At 42.9% G+C, this 19,383-nt stretch overlaps 1 protein-coding gene across 1 annotated transcript; it reads right to left on the bottom strand.

The window, feature by feature from the left end:
* Nucleotides 1-2,082: 2,082 nt before the first annotated feature.
* Nucleotides 2,083-3,006, bottom strand: LOC138896197 (uncharacterized). Its single transcript, XM_070180985.1, has 2 exons — nucleotides 2,464-3,006; nucleotides 2,083-2,166 (listed from the first exon to the last, which is right to left on the bottom strand). The coding sequence occupies exons 1-2, from the start codon at nucleotides 3,004-3,006 to the stop codon at nucleotides 2,083-2,085; spliced, it is 627 nt and encodes a 208-aa protein (XP_070037086.1).
* Between the last annotated feature and the right edge of the window lie 16,377 nt (nucleotides 3,007-19,383).

The raw sequence follows: 19,383 nt of genomic DNA, 5'->3' as shown, positions 1-19,383 counted from the left end.
AAAACTACAGAAGCCCATGAGTCTGATTATGAGGAGGATACCAGAGAAGGTTCCTTGGTGAGAAAATCGCGTGTCAGAAGACGCGTGGTTTCAGATGATGAAACCCCTGTCTCTCAAGGTCCCCCTTCCAGTTCAATTCCCTTTAGACTTGTTGATGTACCGGAGAGGGCCCCTTTGGAAATTTTTGATGAAGACATTAGTAACTTAGACATCCCCCCCTCAAGTCCTATTGAAAGGTTATTCGCCCATGGCTTTGAGGGTGATGAAGGACTCGTGCCTGTTTTCGAAGAGTTGCCACTTGCTTCTCTTTCGGTGTTGTCTGTTACACCTACTGTTAACCACCCCTATTTCCTTTCTTAGAGTTGCCCTAATGGTTTCCCCCGCTGCTGTTCCTCGTGTAGAAGCAGAGCCTTCTAGTAGGTGGCGGCGTATGAAAAAAGTTATGATTGAAGTCCCCGATGGTGGGAACTTTTCGAAATATTTTTGACAAGCTGATGTGTGGCTGAAACTTTTACTAGGACCCGTGGAAAAGAAGAAGTTAGAGGTTTACAGTTCTTTGACTTTGATGAATGACATCATTCAATCTTCTCTTAAGGTATATTTTTTTTACCTATCTTCCTTTCCTTTCTTTTTTCCCATCCATAACTCTCCTCCTTTTGTCTTTTTGTAGATTAATTTGAATGGTACAGAGCCCATGAAAAGGATTTCATGGATTGACCAGCAGGTAATTGAGTTACGCACTGAGAATGACAACTAGAAAGAACAATTTGAAGGCCTTCAGTTGGAGAAAGACGTTCTTGCAGAGGAGAAAGGAGCTTTTGAGAAACAACTGAGGATGGTCTCCGCTGAGTTAGCAGTTTTAAAAGCTTCTTCCAGTCAAGTTGAGAAGGATAAGGTCAGGCTGGAATCTTCCTTTGCTGAACAACATTCCAAGGCTACTGATGAGATAAGGAGTTTGAAAGTACTCCTTAATCAAAAAGAGGTTTAGCAGGTGATCTGGTGCAGATGCTTACCCAAGCTCAAAAAGATCTCCGTACCTCTACAAGTAAGATTCAGTTCCTTGAAAGTTCTCTTGCTCATTTGAAGACAGCTTATGAAGCCTCGGAGGCAGAAAAAAGAAGAATTGAAAGCTGAAATTGAACAGTGGGAGAAGGATTATGAAGCCCTCAAAGATAGGTCATCACTTGATGTTAGCTGGGTTTTTTGAACACTCACTTTGAGACTTTAACTGAAGCCAGCCAGGAAGGTTTTGACCTTAATGCTAAGATTGCGAAAGCTAAAGAAATAATTGAACAGACTCAGCAGGGTCAAAGCTTCTCTATACCCGAGGACGAAGGTTCTAAGGGTGACGAAGATGGACTTGCTCCTGGTGAAGCTGATATTCAACCCTCTTCTCCTCAAGTTGATCCTTATTCCCCCGTAGATGATGCTCCTTAGCTCTCCCCTCTTCCGACTTTCTGTTGAAAGTGTTTGTTGGATTTTGGTTGGAATTTCCTTGTGTCTTTTGGACAATTGTTTGGAAGGTTTTACCGCCCTTGTCGTTTTTGGTGTAATGATATAAATATCTTTATTGCTCTTGCCGCATATACTGCTTTTTGCTCTATAACTTTTGAGCTTTATTTTTGTATTTAAAATGCTTTAATAGACCGTGACTTCAATATGCGCGGGTTTTCATAAAAGAGGGACCTTTTATGTTAACGTCACTGATGAGGATGACGTCTCATCTTCATATTGGTGCAAAGATATGAAACATGAAGTAGATATGAAACAAAAGGTAATTTGAGGAAGTTTTACTTTTTGAACTCTCAAATAGGTAAGTTTGTACATCACTTTCATAACTGTTCATACATTATTTTCATAACTGCTTTCATTGTAGCAGGTTTACAAATTCAAGTATGTCTTTCCGCGACTAAACTTATGGCCTTAACCTAGAAGCTCATGGGAATATCTTGCATCCTTTTTGCATGTTTGAATTCCTTTGAATTTGTTTTTTGAAAATCTTCAAGGGTTTCTTTTTCTTCAAGGTTTTGATTCATGGTGAACTATGACCTTGGTATATATCTTCCTTCCTTATGTAACCTTCTATATGCATAGTCCCCCCAGTGTTGGAGCATTGAAGTATGAAATATCAAACACTGGATCAACTCCTTTCTTTTGGTCTTTTTCCTGAAAGGAAAATGCAAATAGGACTCAGAGATAATTTTTTAGACGATGACTGCATAACCCTTTTTCTCATCAGAAAAGTTGTAACCTAGACTAGGAATAATTCAGTATTCCGTGTGTCTTTCGGGTATAATATCATCATTTGGTACGGGCCAACTTTTTGCCTATCATCTAAAATGGTTAGTAAAATTCAAAAGAACAAAATAAAATCGAACTTGCGTGATACCTGACCGTGGGTATTATCATCGTTTAGAAGTAATACTTCTTTAAATGGACTGCATTCCAATTTGATGGTAACACCTTGCGGTCCATGGTTTCCAACTCATACGCTCCTTTTCCAGCAATGCCTCTAACCCTATATGGGCCTTCCCAATTTGGACTCAACTTTCCAGCATTTGCCACTTTTGTTGACCGGAACACCTTTTTGAGAACGAATTCCCCAATCTTGAAGTACCTCAAATTGGATTTCCTGTTATAATATCGTTCAATCATCTGCTTTTGAGCCGCCATTTGAATTAATGTTGCTTCTCTCCTTTCTTCTATCAAATCCAAATTTACTCGTAACTCTTCCTCATTTGTTGCTTCAGTGGTATGCGTGTACCTCGTTCTTGGTTCACCTATTTCCATCGGAATCAAAGCTTCTATCCCATAAACAAGTGAAAATGGAGTCTCACCCATACTAGTTTTTGCCGTTGTTCGGTAAGCCCATAACACCCCTTGGAGGACTTCTGGCCATTTGCCTTTTAATTTTTCCAATCGCTTATTTAAGTTATTGATGATAACCTTATTTGTCGATTCAGCTTGCCCATTGTCACTAGATAATAAGGTGCGGAAGTAATTCATTTAATCTGCCAACTTTGAAAGAACTCGGTGACTTTCGCGCCTATGAATTGTGGGCCGTTGTCACAGACTATCTCCTTTGGAACTTGATAAGTGGGGATTTTGACTACTTATTAGCGCCTTTTAATTTTTGTTTTAGTCTAAAAGCATTAAACTGTGTTCTCGAAACTAATGAAATTATGCAAAATTACAGGAATGCTGGAAGTTGGGCCCCCGAGATGAAATCCGACTAAAAAAGGATCAGTCTAAGCACAAGGCAATAAAGAGCACAGAAGCACACAATGTGCGGTCCGCAGAAGAAATTGCGGACCGCAGAATTCAATCTGCGGCCGCAAGCAAAGAAGGAAAAATCTGCAGGCATTTATGTGGCCACAAAAGATGGGCTAAGGGTCAAGATCAGAGAGAATGCAAAAAGTGCAAGTCCAAAGCCTCAGTAAATTGCGGACCGTACAAGATTTGTGCGGCCGCAGAAGATTGCCTTACGACCGCAATTCTAAATCTGCGGACCGCATAAATGTTGCCTCGCGGATGCAGTTCAGAATTGTATGGCTGTAGAACTCCAGTTCCTGCCAGATGAAGAAATTTGCGGACCGCACATGGGATTGTGCGGTCGCAGAACCTCCTGAGGGGCATTTTTGTCTGAGATTTTCAGCCTTGTATAAATAGACGAGTTTCACAAAATTAGGTCAAGTTTGAACCTCTGCAATTACTGTAGCCATTTTTCTTTGCCATTTTTGGAAGTTTTACTTTGTCTTGGTATATTTACAATAGATTTATTCATTTTAAGCTTTCATTATGAGTTTAATTAGTCTTTCTTCTCTATTTTCTTCAAACCCAAGTATGAGTAGCTAGGGTTTACTAGGGTTGTGACCCAACCCTAGTGTATAAACTTTATGGGTATCTAATTTAGTGCTTGTTTATGATTGAGTATTTATTATTTAGCTTAGTTCATGCTTTAATTGTGGGATTAATGGTTGCAAATATTAGTTCATGCCTATTTGACTTAGTCTCTTCTTGAAAAAGAGAGACCTAGTCTAGGATAACATAGCTAACAAGGAATTGGGTCAATCTAGAGATTGATTAACCCAATTAAAGGGTTTAACCTTGATATAGTAATAATCCGACTTGAGCTTTTATCAACTATTTTGTGTGATACTCATTTGGTTTTGAGAAAGCCAAATTGGGCAAAACCACTCTCTGTCCGAGAGGTATTGAGTGGGTAATTTAGAGTTGATAGCTATAATACACCCCAATCAACAAAACAAGGATTAAAGTCTTTATCCTATTAGGCAAACACCTAGGTAATGGTCACATCCCTAGGCTTTTTATCATTTTGAAAAAAACTTCAAAAATAATTATCTCTAGTCTTCTTTCTTTAATTTGCAATCTTTAGAGTAAAATTAGAAATAGAAAATAAATCTTATTGTGGAAGTGCAAACTAGATAATCCAATCACTCACATTGAAATATATACTCCTAACTCCTATCTTAGCTCCATGTGGATTCGACCCCGACTCTTAGTTGGGTTTCTATTATTGCAAGCGACCGTTTCATACCTCTTTTGAGGTGTGCATTTGGACGTGATTAATTTTTGGTGCCGTTGCCGTGGAGTTAAAAACAATATTGTGTTTTTGGAGTATCTTATTTTCCTTCCGTGTTACTAACTTGTTTAAGAAATCATAGGTATAACCATGACAAACAATGAGCTCAGAAATATTGCTTTGGGGGATGTGGACATTGATGATGAGCAAGTGGATGAGGTTCCTCTTGAAACTCAAGCTAATAGAAGAGGCCGAGTGCCTCAGGACAATGTGCATGTTCCACCCCCACCTCCACCACGAGAGGCTCCACACCGGGTGTTACCCATTGGAGGATATGCAAGTGCAATAGTCCCTCCCCGTATTAGGGCGGGGAAACTTTCAAATCACCAACGTGATGCTCACTTTGCCAGAGCAACGAGGTTTCTTCACCGGTGCTCCAAGTCAAAATGCATACAAATATTTGAAGGGGTTAGTGGACACTTGTTGGGAGTGCAAACAAACAAATGTCTATGAGGATGCATTGAGGTTAAGGCTTTTTCCCTTCTCTCTACGGGGGAAAGCGCTAGATTGGTTGGAACGTTTGCCAAACCATTCCATTCACACTTAGGATGAGTTGGCAGAAAAGTTTATTTCTACGTTCTTCTCTCCGGGGCACATGGCTACACTTTGGGATGAGATTTTGGCATTCAAACAAGAGCCAAATGAATCACTACACGAGATATGGGAACACTATAGGACAATGGTTAAGGAATGTCCCAACAATGATATGACAAAGAACATGATTCAACAAACTTTCTATCGTGGGATCAACACAACCAACCAATGTGTAGTGAATCAACTTGCCGGTGGGAACTTCATGACTACGCCTTATGCGGAGGCATGTGAGATTTTAGATGAAATGGCGGAAACATCATCGGCGTGGCAATCCCGGGCTAATGTTCCACAAGGTGAACCTAACGAGATCCACCTTCACAAAGAGTTGCATGACCATGGACAAGTGATAAGTAGGGATTTTGACCGATTATTTGTTCTCTTTTACTTGCGATTTAGCTCAAAAATGCTTAAAGGCATTCCTGGAAACTAACAAAATGTGCTTGCTTGCAGGAATATTGGGATATGATCCAAAGAAGTCAAAATCAACTCATAAAGGAGTCAAAAGTGAACAAGAACCAAAACAGGGCAAAAAGGCTAGCAGTGCAGACCGCACCAAAATTGTGCGGCCGCAGAATATCAAGTGCGGCCACACTCACTATTATGCGGTCCGAAGAGGGGAGTTTCAGAGAATGGTATTTGGGCAAGCTGAAGGAGTGCGAACCGCACCAAAATTATGCGGCCGCACTCACTATTATGCGGTCCGCAAGAGTGAAGAATCAGAGAATTGGATTCAAGTTCAAAATCAAGGAGTGCGGACCGCATCATTTTTATGCGGCCGCACAATCAGAAACGCGACCGCACTCATTTTTATGCGGACCGCAGAAGCCCCGAAGTTCCAAGCCCAAAATTCCAAGAATGCGGACCGCAAAATAATTGTGCGGCCGCAGAAGCTCAACGTTCGGACCGCATCAGAATTATGCGGCCGCACAACCTCCGCAGGCACATTTTTGTCAGACATTTTCAGCTTAGTATAAATAGAACCTTTTGTCATTTTTAGGGTAAGTGACGTTGGAGAAGAGCACCTGAGCCATTTTCTTTGCTATTTTGAGTATTTTACTACTAGATTAACATCTATACATTATATTTTCTTTCTCTAATTAATTAATATGCATTATATCTTAATTTCTTCTTTGATTTCTGTACTTTTCATGAGTAGCTAAATCTTTAGCTAGGGTTGTGACCCAACCCTGGTGTGAGTATTTGATGGGTGTTTAATTTAGGGTTTATTTTTTATTGGGTTAGTGATATTTAGCCTTGTTCATGATTGAACTTTAGAATCAATGGTTACAAGCATTGATTTATGCCTATTTGACTTAACCTCTACTTGAGAAAGAGAGACCAAGTCTAGAAAAACTTGGCTAATAAGAAATTAGGGTGAACTCAAGAAATTGATAGCCCCAATTAAAGGGTTAAACCTAGAGATAGTAATACCCGACTTGAGCTAATATCACCTGTATTGTGCAAATACCCAATTGGACTTGAGAAAGCCAAATTGGGCAAAATCACTCAAACTACCGAGAGGTATAGAGTGAGTACCCGGATGTGATTGCTACATCACGACCCCAACTAATAAAATTTACCCTGGAGTTTACAGCCCATTAGATAACTACCTAGTTAGAAGTCACGACCCTAGTCCCTTTTTAATCATTTGAAAAACTCAAAACCAAAAATATTGTCCTTAGTTTTATACTTGCAAACAATAGAGTAAAGTAGAAGTAGAACACTAATCATATTTGTGGAAGTGTAATTGGAGCCAAAACTTGTAATTAACTTAGATATACACCTAATCCCATATTCTAACTCCCTGTGGATTCGATCTCGACCTTCGTTGGGTTTATTATTACATCGACCACCTTACTACTAAATTGTGGTGTGGGTTTGGCCGAGATCAAACTTTGGTGCCGTTGCCGGGGAGTTAAAAGGATTTAGCTATATATCTAGGTATTTGTGTGTTTTGTCTTTTTTCCCTTTCGAGGCACTAATTTTGTTTGTGAATTGCTTATAGGTACAAAATGGCCCTTAACAACGAGCCCCTAGGAAATTTACCATTGGGGGAGGAGGTAGATGATGATCAAGTAGATGAGGTTCATCCCGAGACTCAAGTAAATAGGCGAGGCCGACCGCCTCATGATAATGTCCCAAACCCTCCCCCACATCCACCAAGAGCAGCGCACCGGGTGTTGTCGAATGAGGGATATGCAAGTGCAATAGTCCCGTCCCAGATTAGGGCGGGCAACTTCCAAATAACCAACGTGGTGCTTACACTACTTGAGCAACGAGGTTTCTTCACCGGAGCTCCACACCAAAATGCCAACAAGCATCTCAAGGGTTTCGTCGATACTTGTTGGGGGAGCAAGCAAACAAATATCTCCGAGGATGCACTGCGGTTAAGGCTGTTTCCCTTTTCTCTATGGGGAAAGGCTTTGGACTGGTTAGAGAGATTGCCCAATCATTCCATCCACACTAGGGATGAGTTGGCCGACAAGTTCATTGCCAAATTCTTCTCTCCGGGGCACATGGCTACACTAAGGGGTGAAATTTTAGCTTTCAAACAAGAACCCAATGATCCATTGCATGAGATTTGGGAAAGATATCGTACCATAGTCAAAAGAATGCCCGGACAATGATATGACCGAGGCCATGATCCAACAGACCTTCTACAGGGGGATCAACAAAACGAATCATTGTGTGGTAAATCAACTTGCTGGGGGTAACTTCATGAACACGCCTTATTCTGAAGCTTGTGAAATCTTGGATGAGATGGCGGACACCTCTTCGGCATGGCAAAGTAGAGCCAATGTTCCTCAGGGTGACCCAAATGTTATTCACCTACACAAGGAGCTACATGATCATGGGCAAGCTATTGCGGAGTTGACAACCATCATGAACCAATTGGCCAAGGCTCAACTTCAACAGGTTCAAGGGCCGAAACAGGTGAATGTTGTGGAAGGGGTGAACATGATGGTAAACAAGAGACAGCAACGAGGTCAACAAGTACAAAACCATCCAAAACAATTTGAGCAAAGTAATAGTGGGTATAATCAAGATGATTCATATGATGAGCAAGATGAAGAGGTTTAATATGTCAACAATTATCAAGGTCAAAGAAGCAATGCTCCAAATCAACAACAATGGAGATCACAAGGAAACCAAAGAAATTTGAACAACCAAGGCCACCAAGGAAATTAGAGTGGTGGCAACAACACTAATCAAAGCAATTGGAGTAATCAAGGTAATCAAGGCAATTGAGGAGGAAATAATCAAGGTAATTGGGGTGGCAACAATCAAAGCAATTAGGGAGGCAACAATAATCAAGGGGGTTGGAACAATAGCAACCAAGGAAATCGGGGGTCGGACTTTCAGAGGCCCCCGATGTATCAACAACCAAACAACCCGCCTCCATATCCGTCGCAAGGTCCTAGTTCTTCAAATAGTGAAATGGGACGGATTGAAAATATGTTTAAGCAAATGATGGAGAAAAAGGTCGACTCCGATGCCCAATTAGCCTCCCACAACACTTCTATCCGCAACTTGGAGGTTCAACTTGGCCAAATTTCTCAAGCTTTAAATACTTGCCCAAAGGGGGCACTACCTAGTGATACGGTGGTGAACCCGAAAGGTAGGAATACGGGGCATGCAATGGCCGTGACAACAAGAAGTGGGAGAGGTGGAGTTGCTAGTACCTCAAACCAAAGAAGACATGTGGGTGATGATGTGTTGGTGCAAGATGATGATAATCCAAGCAATGATGTTCAAGCTAATGAAGAAGCGAGGATTGATATTGATGAAAATGTGGAGGAGACGCAACAAGAAGTGAACCCGTCTAGGGAGCACGTGATTGACATACCGGAGCCGGTAGTGCCAAAGGCTAAGGCACCAATGCCAAGGACTCTTCCTCCATACCCTCAAAGACTTGCAAAGCAAAATAATGATAATCAATTCAAGAAATTCATTGATATGATGAAAAGTTTGTCCATAAATGTGCCTTTGGTTGAAGCCTTAGAACAAATGCCGAGATATGCCAAGTTCATGAAGGATTTGGTAACAAAGAAGAGATCAATGAATTTGAAACAATTAAAATGACACATCAAATAAGTGCTATTGTGCACTCCATGGCTCCAAAGTTGGAAGACCCCGATACTTTCACAATCTCGTGCACTATTGGGAGTGCCGATTTCGCCAAAGCTTTATGTGACTTGGGGGCAAGCATTAACTTGATGCCCTATTCTGTGTTCAAAACGTTGGAGATTGGGCAACCAAGACCCACATCCATGAGGTTGCAAATGGCGGATCGGATAATGAAAAGGCCATTGGGGATAATTGATGATGTGTTAGATCGGGTCGACAAGTTTATCCTTCCCCTAGATTTTGTGATACTTGACCGTGAGGTTGACTACGGGGTTCCAATCATTTTGGGGAGACCTTTCCTTGCTATAGGGAAGGGTTTAGTTGATGTGGAAGCTGGCGAGCTCACCTTCCGGGTGGGCGATGAAAACGTGGTGTTCCATGTTTGTAAATTAATGAGGCAGCCAAATAGCAACGAAGTGTGTTCGTTCGTGGATCTTCTGACCGAAGTAATTGTTAATGACACAAGTGCTGTGATAAATGTTGAAGATACCTTGGAAGCTGTGTTGTTAAATCATGATGAGGATGAGAAGGAAGGCTTTGTAGAATGTGTCAATGCTTTGCAAGGAATGGGATCATATACTTATGAACCCCAAAAACTTTCCTTGGATATCGAAAACCGGAAGACTCCACCAACAAAGCCCTCAATCGAGGAGCCTCCCACCTTGGAGTTAAAGCCTTTGCCTTCACAACTAAGGTATGAGTTTCTAGGCCCTTGTTCTACTTTACCTGTTATTCTTCCTCGTGCTTAACTAACGTGTAGGTAGATTCCACCCTTGCGGTGCTCCAAAGGAGGAAGAAAGCAATAGGTTGGACATTGGCGGATATTCGGGGTATAAGCCCCGCCTTTTGCATGCACAAAATCATTTTTGAGGAGGATGCCAAACCCTTCGTAGAACATCAAAGATGATTGAATGAGGCCATGCAAGAGGTAGTAAAGAAAGGTATCATCAAGTGTTTGGATGCAGGGATTGTTTACCCCATTTCCGATAGTTCGTGTACCTCACCGGTGCAATATGTCCCAAAGAAAGAGGGCATGACTGTGATAACAAATGACAAAAATGAATTGATCCCCACACGAACTGTCACCGGGTGGAGAGTGTGCATGGATTATAGGAAGCTCAACAAAGTTACTTGGAAAGACCATTTTCCGCTTCCATTTCTTAATCAAATATTGGATAGGTTAGCCGGACATGCTTATTATTGATTCCTTGATGGATATTCCGGGTATAACCAGATTCTTATTGCTCCTGAAGATCAAGAGAAGACCACTTTCACTTGTCCCTATGGCACTTTCGCATTCTCGCTGATGCCATTCGAGTTATGCAATGCACCGAAAATTTTCAACGGTGCATGACGGCCATCTTCACCGATATGGTGGAGGACTTTCTCGAGGTTTTTATGGATGATTTTTCTGTCGTGGGGAATTATTTTGAAGAGTGCTTAGATAACTTGGATAAGGTATTGGCACGTTGTGAGGAAACTATCTTGGTGTTGAATTGGGAGAAGTGTCACTTTATGGTCGAGGAGGGCATTGTCCTCGGTCATAAGATTTCCAAGAATGGTATTGAGGTTGATAAATCAAAAATTGATATGATATCCAAACTCCCTCCCCCTACTTCCGTAAAGGGAGTGAGGAGCTTTCTAGGTCATGCGAGGTTTTACCGCTGATTCATCAAGGACTTTTCTAAAGTGGTAAACCCCTTGTGCAAACTCTTGGAGAAAGATTCCAAGTTCCTTTTCAATGAAGATTGTATGAAGGCATTTGAACTACTCAAGTATAAGTTGACTACCACTCCTATTATCACCGTACCAAATTGGAGCTTACATTTGAGCTCATGTGTGATGCAAGCGATGTGGTGGTTGGAGCGGTATTGGGGCAACGAGTTAACAAGGTATTTCATCCGGTCTACTATGCTAGCAAGACCCTGAACTAGGCCTAAGTCAATTATACGGTGACCGAGAAAGAACTCCTAGCCATTGTCTTTGCTATGGAGAAGTTTCACCCGTACCTAATGGGTACAAAGGTGATTGTTCACACCGACCATACGGCACTTCATTATTTGATGAGCCAGAAAGACTCTAAGAAAAGGTTGATGCGGTGGGTGCTTCTATTGAAGAGTTTGATCTAGAGATTCAAGACTGCAAGGGTAGTGAGAATCAAGTGGCGGACCACTTGTCCCGATTGGAGGAGGAGGGGAGGCCACATGATGGCCTTGAGATCAATGATTCATTTCCTGACGAACAACTCCTTTCCATTTCTATGACTGGGATGCCATGGTTTGCCGATGTGGCCAACTATATTGTGAGTCGCATTGTTCCGAATGAGTTCTCTTCAAACCAAAGGAAGAATCTCAAAGGGATTGCCTGGACTATTATTGGGATAAGCCATATCTCTTCAAAATTTGTACTGATGGTGTTATCCGAAGATGTGTACCGGAAGAAGAACAATTGGGTATTCTTGAAGCTTGCCACTCTTCTCCATATGGTGGTCACCATGGTGGAGCAAGAACTGCTACAAAGGTGCTAAGCTGTGGATTCTATTGGCCTACCCTTTACAAGGACGCTAGCGATCTCGTTAAGAGTTGTGATGAATGCCAAAAGGCCGGTGGGATCTCCAAGAAAAATGAGATGCCTCTCACCACCATCCTAGAGATTGATATTTTTGATGTTTGGGGCATTGATTTTATGGGTCCGTTTGTGAGCTCAGGTGGGAACACCTATATATTGGTAGCTGTGGACTATGTGTCCAAATGGGTTGAAGCTGTGGCTTTGCCCAACAATGAAACTCGGAGTGTGGTAGATTTCTTGAAGACGAACATATTCACAAGGTTTGGTACTCCAAGGGCCATCATTAGTGATGGGGGATCACACTTTTGCAATAAAGCTTTTGATACTTTACTCTCCAAGTATGGTGTCATTCATAAAGTGTCGACCCCCATCATCCTCAAGCAAGTGGACAGGTTGAAGTCTCTAACCGGGAGATCAAGAGTATTCTATCAAAGACTGTGAATGCCAACCAGACAGATTGGTCGAAGAAACTTGACGATGCTCTTTGGGCTTATAGAATAGCTTACAAAACACCAATTGGTATGTCTCCGTATCGGTTAGTGTTCGGGAAAGCTTGTCACCCTCCGATGGAACTTGAGCATAAGGCTATGTGGGTGTTGAAGAAGTTTAACCTTGAGTGGGATGTAGCTGCAAATCTTAGGGTGGAGCAATTGAATGAACTTGATGAGTTTCGGTTCCATGCATACTCCAGTTCATCCTTGTATAAGGACAAGATGAAGTACATCCATGACAAGTATATCCGGAACAAAGAATTCAAAGCAGGTGATCTTGTGCTTTTGTTCAACTCTCGGTTGCGGATGTTTCCGGGAAAGCTGAAATCAAAGTGGAGTGTCCCATTTGAAGTTGTACATATGACACCCTTTGGTGCTCTAGATATGAAAAATAAGAATGATGAGGTGTTTAGAGTCAACGGGCACCGGGTTAAACATTATCTTGGCAAGGTTGATGATGGCCATGTTGTGGCGTTGCTCCATTTCAAGTGATTGATGGTAACATGCATCGTGCCGCGACGTTAAATCACGTGCTTCTTGGGAGGCAACCCATGTGTCTTTTTCTTTTTCTTGTTTTTCTTCTTTATATTAGATAGACTTTATTTTGTACTAATTAGTTTTGAAGTGTATGCAGGAATGGGCGTGCATTGCAGGAACTGAGCATGAAAAGTTTGGCTAAGTGTCACAAAAGTGCGAACCACACTAAAATTATGCGGACCGCACTGCCACTCTGTGGCCGCACAATTTTGTGTGAGGTCGCACAACTGGGAGATGAAAAATACATGGTTTCTGAAGTTTGGCCTGACAAAACTCCTTAACAAAATGCGGTCGCACCCATCTTTGTGCGGTATGCATTAATTCTACGGCCGCACTCATTTTTGTGCGGTCCGCAACAATTCTTCACAAGGGTAGGTAATAAGTGCAGACCGCACTCAAAATTGTACGGCCATACTCCAGGTAAAATTGTGGGCCCGACGGGTAAAAGTATAAATAGGGCCTCCCTCAGCTTTTTACACTTTACCCTCTTTTAAAACCTGAAGCTAAGCTAGCACAGTGCATATCCTCATTGTTTTCAATCTCTCCTCATTTCATCAGTGTTGAATCTCACCTGCATCTTCATTACTGGTATGCTAATTTATTCTTTAGATTTTTTTCTTAATTTTATTCTGTTGCCTAGGTTTATTTCTATGCCTAAATATGTCAATGGTTAGTTTTTTATACTTAGAATCATGTGGGTAGCCTTTTTAAACATTAATTGGGGTCTGGGTAAGTGACTAACGATGTTTCATTGCTAAAAACTTGAGTAATTTGTGAATAAACTTCCATGAACCCTAAGTCAGTGCCGCCTGGATTCAAATCGTGCGGCCGCACTCATTTTTGTGCGGTCCGTACCATGAGCTTTTGCGACCACACATATTTTTGTACAGTTCGTTGATGTTTGAATTAGGGTATCAGTGTGCATGATTTGTACAGCCGCACTCAAAATTGTGTGGTCCGTAGTGGACTTGTGCGGCCACACACATATTTGTGCGGTCCTCACTGATGAAACATCAGAGACCCTAGTAGTCTGAACCTGGAGCTGTGTGACCGCACTCAAAATTGTGCGGTCCGCAGTGGACTTGTGCGGCCACACTCATTTTTTTGTGGTCAGCACTGATGAAACATCAGAGACCCCAGTAGTTTAAACCTGGGGCTGTGCGGCCGCACTCAAAATTGTGCGGTCCGCATATTTTGTTAAGCGGCCACACTCACTTTTGTGCGGTCCGCACTGGGCACTTTGTGGCCGCACTCACTTGTGCGGTCCGCACTGCCCCTTCTGAGACTGCTTTACTGCAATTGTTATGCATGCACCTGTGGTTCACAAATCTAACTGACTCTTATCCTTATGTATTGCAGACAATGGTTCGCTCATGTGGTAGAAGAGATGCATCGCAAGGGAAGGGCAGAACCCTCCCGAGGCCGAGGTCGAGGTATAAGCAACCTACCTCTAGTACTTCAAAGGGTTATAAGTAAGAAAGCTACAGTCACTAGACCTCCCAAACCCTCGGAAACCAGTGAGTATGTCCCATCTGGGGAAGCTTCTGAGGGTAACTCTGTGCAATCACAACCGGAAGCCCAATCACAACAATTTCTTGGTAGATTCCTCCTAGTAGATGAGTCGTCTTCTTCTGCCAATTCCTCTGATGGTTCGGAAGAGGGTAGTCAAGCCTCAGAGCCCTCTTCCTCACATTCCCCAGCTGATGTAATTAATGTGGACGATGATGATGATGTCCTAGACGATGGGAGGGGGAGGGGGGGGGTACTACAGTAGGAGGTTTGGAGAGATCAAAGAGACCAGAAATATGGAGATGGTTCGCCCACCGCATTATGGATGCCAATGAGCATTTGGTCAAGGAATTCTACACCAATGTAGCTCATATCAAAAAGGGTACCAAGGTGACAAAAGTTCGAAATTTGAAAATCAAGTTTGATGCCTGCACCTTCAACATGTATGTGGGGTTTGAGGAAGTAGAGGCAGTCCAATACCTGGAGAAGCTGGCTATGGGTGACGCAGCTCGCCCATGGCTAGCTGATATTTTGGCAATTCGAGGGTCAACACCTCCGTGGCTCACAGCAGGAATTCCAATAGTCTGAGCCACCCTAAACTTTGAAGCAAAAGGGTGGCAAACATTTGTATGTAGCCGCATTGATCCATGCCTCAACGAGAACAATCTTACCCTTCCCCGTGCAGTCTTGGTAGCATCAATTATGGCTGGGTACCCAATTAATATGGGTGCTATCATGTCCACAAACATCACTCTGGCTGTCCAAAAAGATGAAAGGTCCTACCTGTACCCGAATTTCCTCACAGAGTACTTCAAGGACCAAGGGGTGGAGCCATGCCAGAGGGCGTTTTAATGCTACGGGAGCGAAAGGCTACGAGAGCCATGCTAGAGGGCATCTTAAGGCTACGGGGCGAAAGGCTATGGGATCTTTGCCTTAAAGCACATTGAGGTGCTAACCATTGAAGGAAAAGCTTCACACGGACATGAAGGCTGTGAGGGTCATGGTGTGATTAACTAGTGTGGGTCAATCACAAAGTTAGACACCAGAGGGTGCAAGTGCGGAGGCACTTTCCAAGTGAACACCGAATGGAGGTGAAGAGCAGAGGCACGCTTGGAAGATACCTTGGGGAGAAGTGCATGGGGCACGACTCCTTTTGAGACACGACTTCGAGGAAGTCCAACCCACATGACAATGGGAGCCGAAATGGGCATACCTGAGGGGGCAGACTCCGGGATGCCGTAGGCCATGATGTGTCATCGGGGACAATGACATTATGAGTGTGGGAGGATGTCACAACCCGCATATTGGAGTTGTGACTTCGGCAAAGAACTGGTGATAAAAGGCTCTTCTGATTGTCTGACGTAGATCTGTCTACTCGGGCAACTTGGGCTTTTTAATTTTAAGTATATATAGGGGGGTATAGGTGATGAAAGCTTCGACCTGCCTCCCCCATACGTGCTGCCACCAAGCCGTATCGAACGAGCTACCTTGGGGGCAACCTCAAGGGCCTGCCTGGATGACTCATAGGAGTGTCCTAGATTTCTATACGAGTTTGGGAACTCTATGGATGGCGTAACGCCTTCAGGCTAGCGTTGGGCACCAAAGTGGCACTGGAGGCTTGATGTGTGGGACGGCCACCCCGCGGGCTGCCGAAATGTTAGAAGAGAGCTCAATGCTGATTGGATACTTGATGCACCTATCTTAGGGGTATCATGTGTCGACTTGTGATCATGGCTTGGGTTCAACCATGCGAGCAAGTGTCAGTTGGCCTAAAGTGCAGTTGTAGGGCGACACTGCACTAGACGGGATGGAAGCGTGTCGGGAGGGCTATGTATGGGCATGGCATGAAAGACGCGCATGACAATGGCCAAGGGCTAAAGGTTGCCTTACTCGGGCGAAGCACGAGCTAGTTATGGATGCACTAGGCGAGTGTCAAGCTTGAGGATTGGGCTGTGCACACAGGAGCGATGCTCAGTCTTGGGCGAGGAATAAGACATGTCCTAAGCCAATCCCCCAGGGCGCACATGGATTATGATCCTAGGATGAAGCGCCACGACATGTCTAGGGACAAGTGCCTAGACATCTTACGGGCGGCACAAGTTGGGGCGAGCCTCATGGGCGAGTCCCACCAACAGGCACATGATCGTGCTTGAAAACCTAGGAAAGGATGAAGGCTGGCCTACAGCGAGGGGAACTGCAGGCACCGCAAGGGCGAAACGGTGCCGCTGGCGAGCGTAAGAAGCCTTTCTCTTGGTATCAACTTCAGGGAGCTGACAATCCGAAATGCAAGGGTAAAGCTACTACCTCTACTGGCCAGTCTAAGGAGCCAGCAGTAGTGGTTACTGATTCAGCTGCCGAGCCATCCACCGCAGCCGGTACTTCTAGCAGTACAACAACCATGCCACCTTCATCCTCCGGACCACCTGCTTCTGCTAGACTATCAGTGCCATTATCAGTGTCGGCATCTTCTACATATCCTCAGACTGCGCTGCGAGTCTCCCAGACATTGGCGAGTCTCAACAACTGGATGCAGGCAACTATATAAAGTTGACTGATATATCTAGTGCTATTGCAACACAGTCCTCAGCCCCAGCATCCCCAACAGAGCCACAGGTACCTCCATCAGTGGAGGAAATATTGAAGAAGATTCTAGAGAACCATAAGAACATTATTGATACTCTGGCGATGCATGGGGAGGTCATTAAGGATTTGGGCAAACAATTCAAGAAGATGCGTAGATCCCAGGCATCAAAGAAGTTGGTAGAGAAGCTGAGCAAAGAGGTTGCAAAGATTGCATCTGCCGGAGATCTTCCATTGGACTTGCTTATGGAGCAGATAGTCCCAGCACCAGAGGCAGCAGCTGGACAGTCTGAGGAGTCGGTTGCAACTGCACACACTGCTGAGGAGATGATACAGATGCTCAGCAACCCAGTTGTCCCTCAGCCAGGAGATGATGACACAGTTAGAGGAGACAGAGGCTGCTGATGATCCCATGCAGACTGAGACCACATAGGGAGTTCTCTTGACTCTCTACCCCTTCCATGTTCCTATTTTTTTTAAGCATTGGGGACAATGCTTATTTTTCATTTGGGGGGTGGTCTATTTTGATTAACTGACATTTGATATTTGGCATGTAATAACTCTGATACTATTTTTCTTTCATTCTTATTTTCCCTTTGGTATGTATATATTCTTCCCATTTGATGTAGATATTCATTTCTCTTATGTATATATTCATTTGACTTCGGTTTGTATATTTATTTATCTCGCTTCCCGTAGTTTACTTTATAGCTTATTTAGTTTGATTTTCCTTAGGAGTATAACTTCTTATTTACTTTAGTAGCTTCTTTTTACGTTTTGAGTGAACAATAAGCCTTTGGTTTTCTTAATGCCACGGTTCTTTCCAAAGGTGGATTTTGTGTGAACTGGGTGGCTCTTCCCAACGATGGATGGTGTGGCAACCTTCTTAAGGGATTGAGTCCGTTTTTTTTTTATGTTTTGACAAAATATAGTAGTAATGAATAAAAGTGTTTCGAGCATGCTTCACTTGGTACCAACACATTTACCTCTGACCTTATGGTTAAAAACAAAGTTGTTGGCATAAAATGGCTCTAGTTATGACCTTTAGACTCTAGTGTTGACTCAAACAATCATCGAGTGGTTCAGTCGAGCCATTTGTGATTCTCAATCTTAGCTAGGGTTATTGTGGGCCCTCGACTCTATTCTCTTTAGCAATCCAGCAGTGTGAGAGGTGAGGTATTGAATTGCAAGTCCAAGTTCCCGTGCCAATAGTCTAGAACTTGCCCCGAGTGTTTTTCTAGGCAAAATTCTAAGTGTAGTTTGGCTTGAAAAATGATTGTAGGCTCTCCTTGATCCAATTTGAAATCGAAATCTTCCATAGCCTACCAATGTGATAACCCTAGTCAACCCCTTTGAGCCGAAACCTTTTTCTTTCAATAACCATGTTACAAGCCTTTATCCGTTCTGTAGTGACCCTCTCTTGGCACCCGATCTTTCCTTAGAATTCTTGAGAAACAATGGGCTAAAACACAAGTTTGGGGGAGAGAAGAGGAGTTTGAAGTGATAAAAGGTACAAAGAAGAGAAAGAAATGAAGAAAAGGGAAGGCAAAGGAAAAAAAAAGAAAAGAAAAATTCCAAAAAGAAAGTAAATAAAATGAAGAGTTGAAGGGAATTCAAAAGAAGGTAGGGATAAAAGGCTAAAGTAAATAGAAAAGGAGAAAAATGAATGTCATGATCAAGAAAGAGTGACGTTACGTCTCTCTAGGTCCCCCGAGGAAGAAGAAAATGACTCAAGGAGTCGAGAAAGTATGAGCCGATAAGAGAAAATGGAGTGCTTAAGGAAAGATGAAACCATTCTATTCCAACAAGTCCTACTTTGGTCCAAAAGACTTCATTACATCCCGCAAAAGCCCTACATGATTTCAAGTTGTGTGAGCTTACATTAGTGGTGATTTACATGAGGGGCAAGCTTATGGTACTTAGAGCCGGACTTGTGGTATTCTTTTGAGAGAGATGAGCGAATTTTTCACAATCCTTGTATCGAGTGTTGCATTCTAAAGTGAGTTGTGCTAATGGAGAGTAGAGGAGGAGGAGTTTGAATCGACAATGACCTGCGTGAAAGAGCGATCTTCCTTGATGAATAAAGTCAACTCTTGATGCTCTAGTGTCACATTAGAACTATTGTACTCAAAAAGTCAAACCATTGCATTGTTAATAATTCATATGTGTTGTGGGTAATTGTTGGTCCCAATTGATGTGTGATTGATTCACCTTAAGCCAGCTGAAATATCTCTTTTTCTAGTGGACCTGGGAATTGCCTTATTTGCTTGAGGACAAGCAAAAGCTTAAGTTTGGGGGAGTTGATAAGTAGGGATTTTGACCGATTATTTGCTCTCTTTTACTTGCGATTTAGCTAAAAAATGCTTAAAGGCA

This window comes from Nicotiana tomentosiformis, chromosome 7 (assembly GCF_000390325.3).
Source record: "Nicotiana tomentosiformis chromosome 7, ASM39032v3, whole genome shotgun sequence".
Classification (NCBI taxonomy): domain Eukaryota; kingdom Viridiplantae; phylum Streptophyta; class Magnoliopsida; order Solanales; family Solanaceae; genus Nicotiana; species Nicotiana tomentosiformis.
This window is presented reverse-complemented; position numbering and strand designations above follow the sequence as displayed.

What these genes read in the sequence shown, in the direction of transcription:
- LOC138896197 (XM_070180985.1), bottom strand. Translation starts at nt 3,006, where the DNA reads ATGAATTACTTCCGCACCTTATTATCTAGTGACAATGGGCAAGCTGAA. An exon ending in TGGAAACCATGGACCGCAAG is followed by an intron (nt 2,167 to 2,463) that starts GTGTTACCATCA and finishes TTTTCCTTTCAG; the next exon opens with GAAAAAGACCAAAAGAAAGG.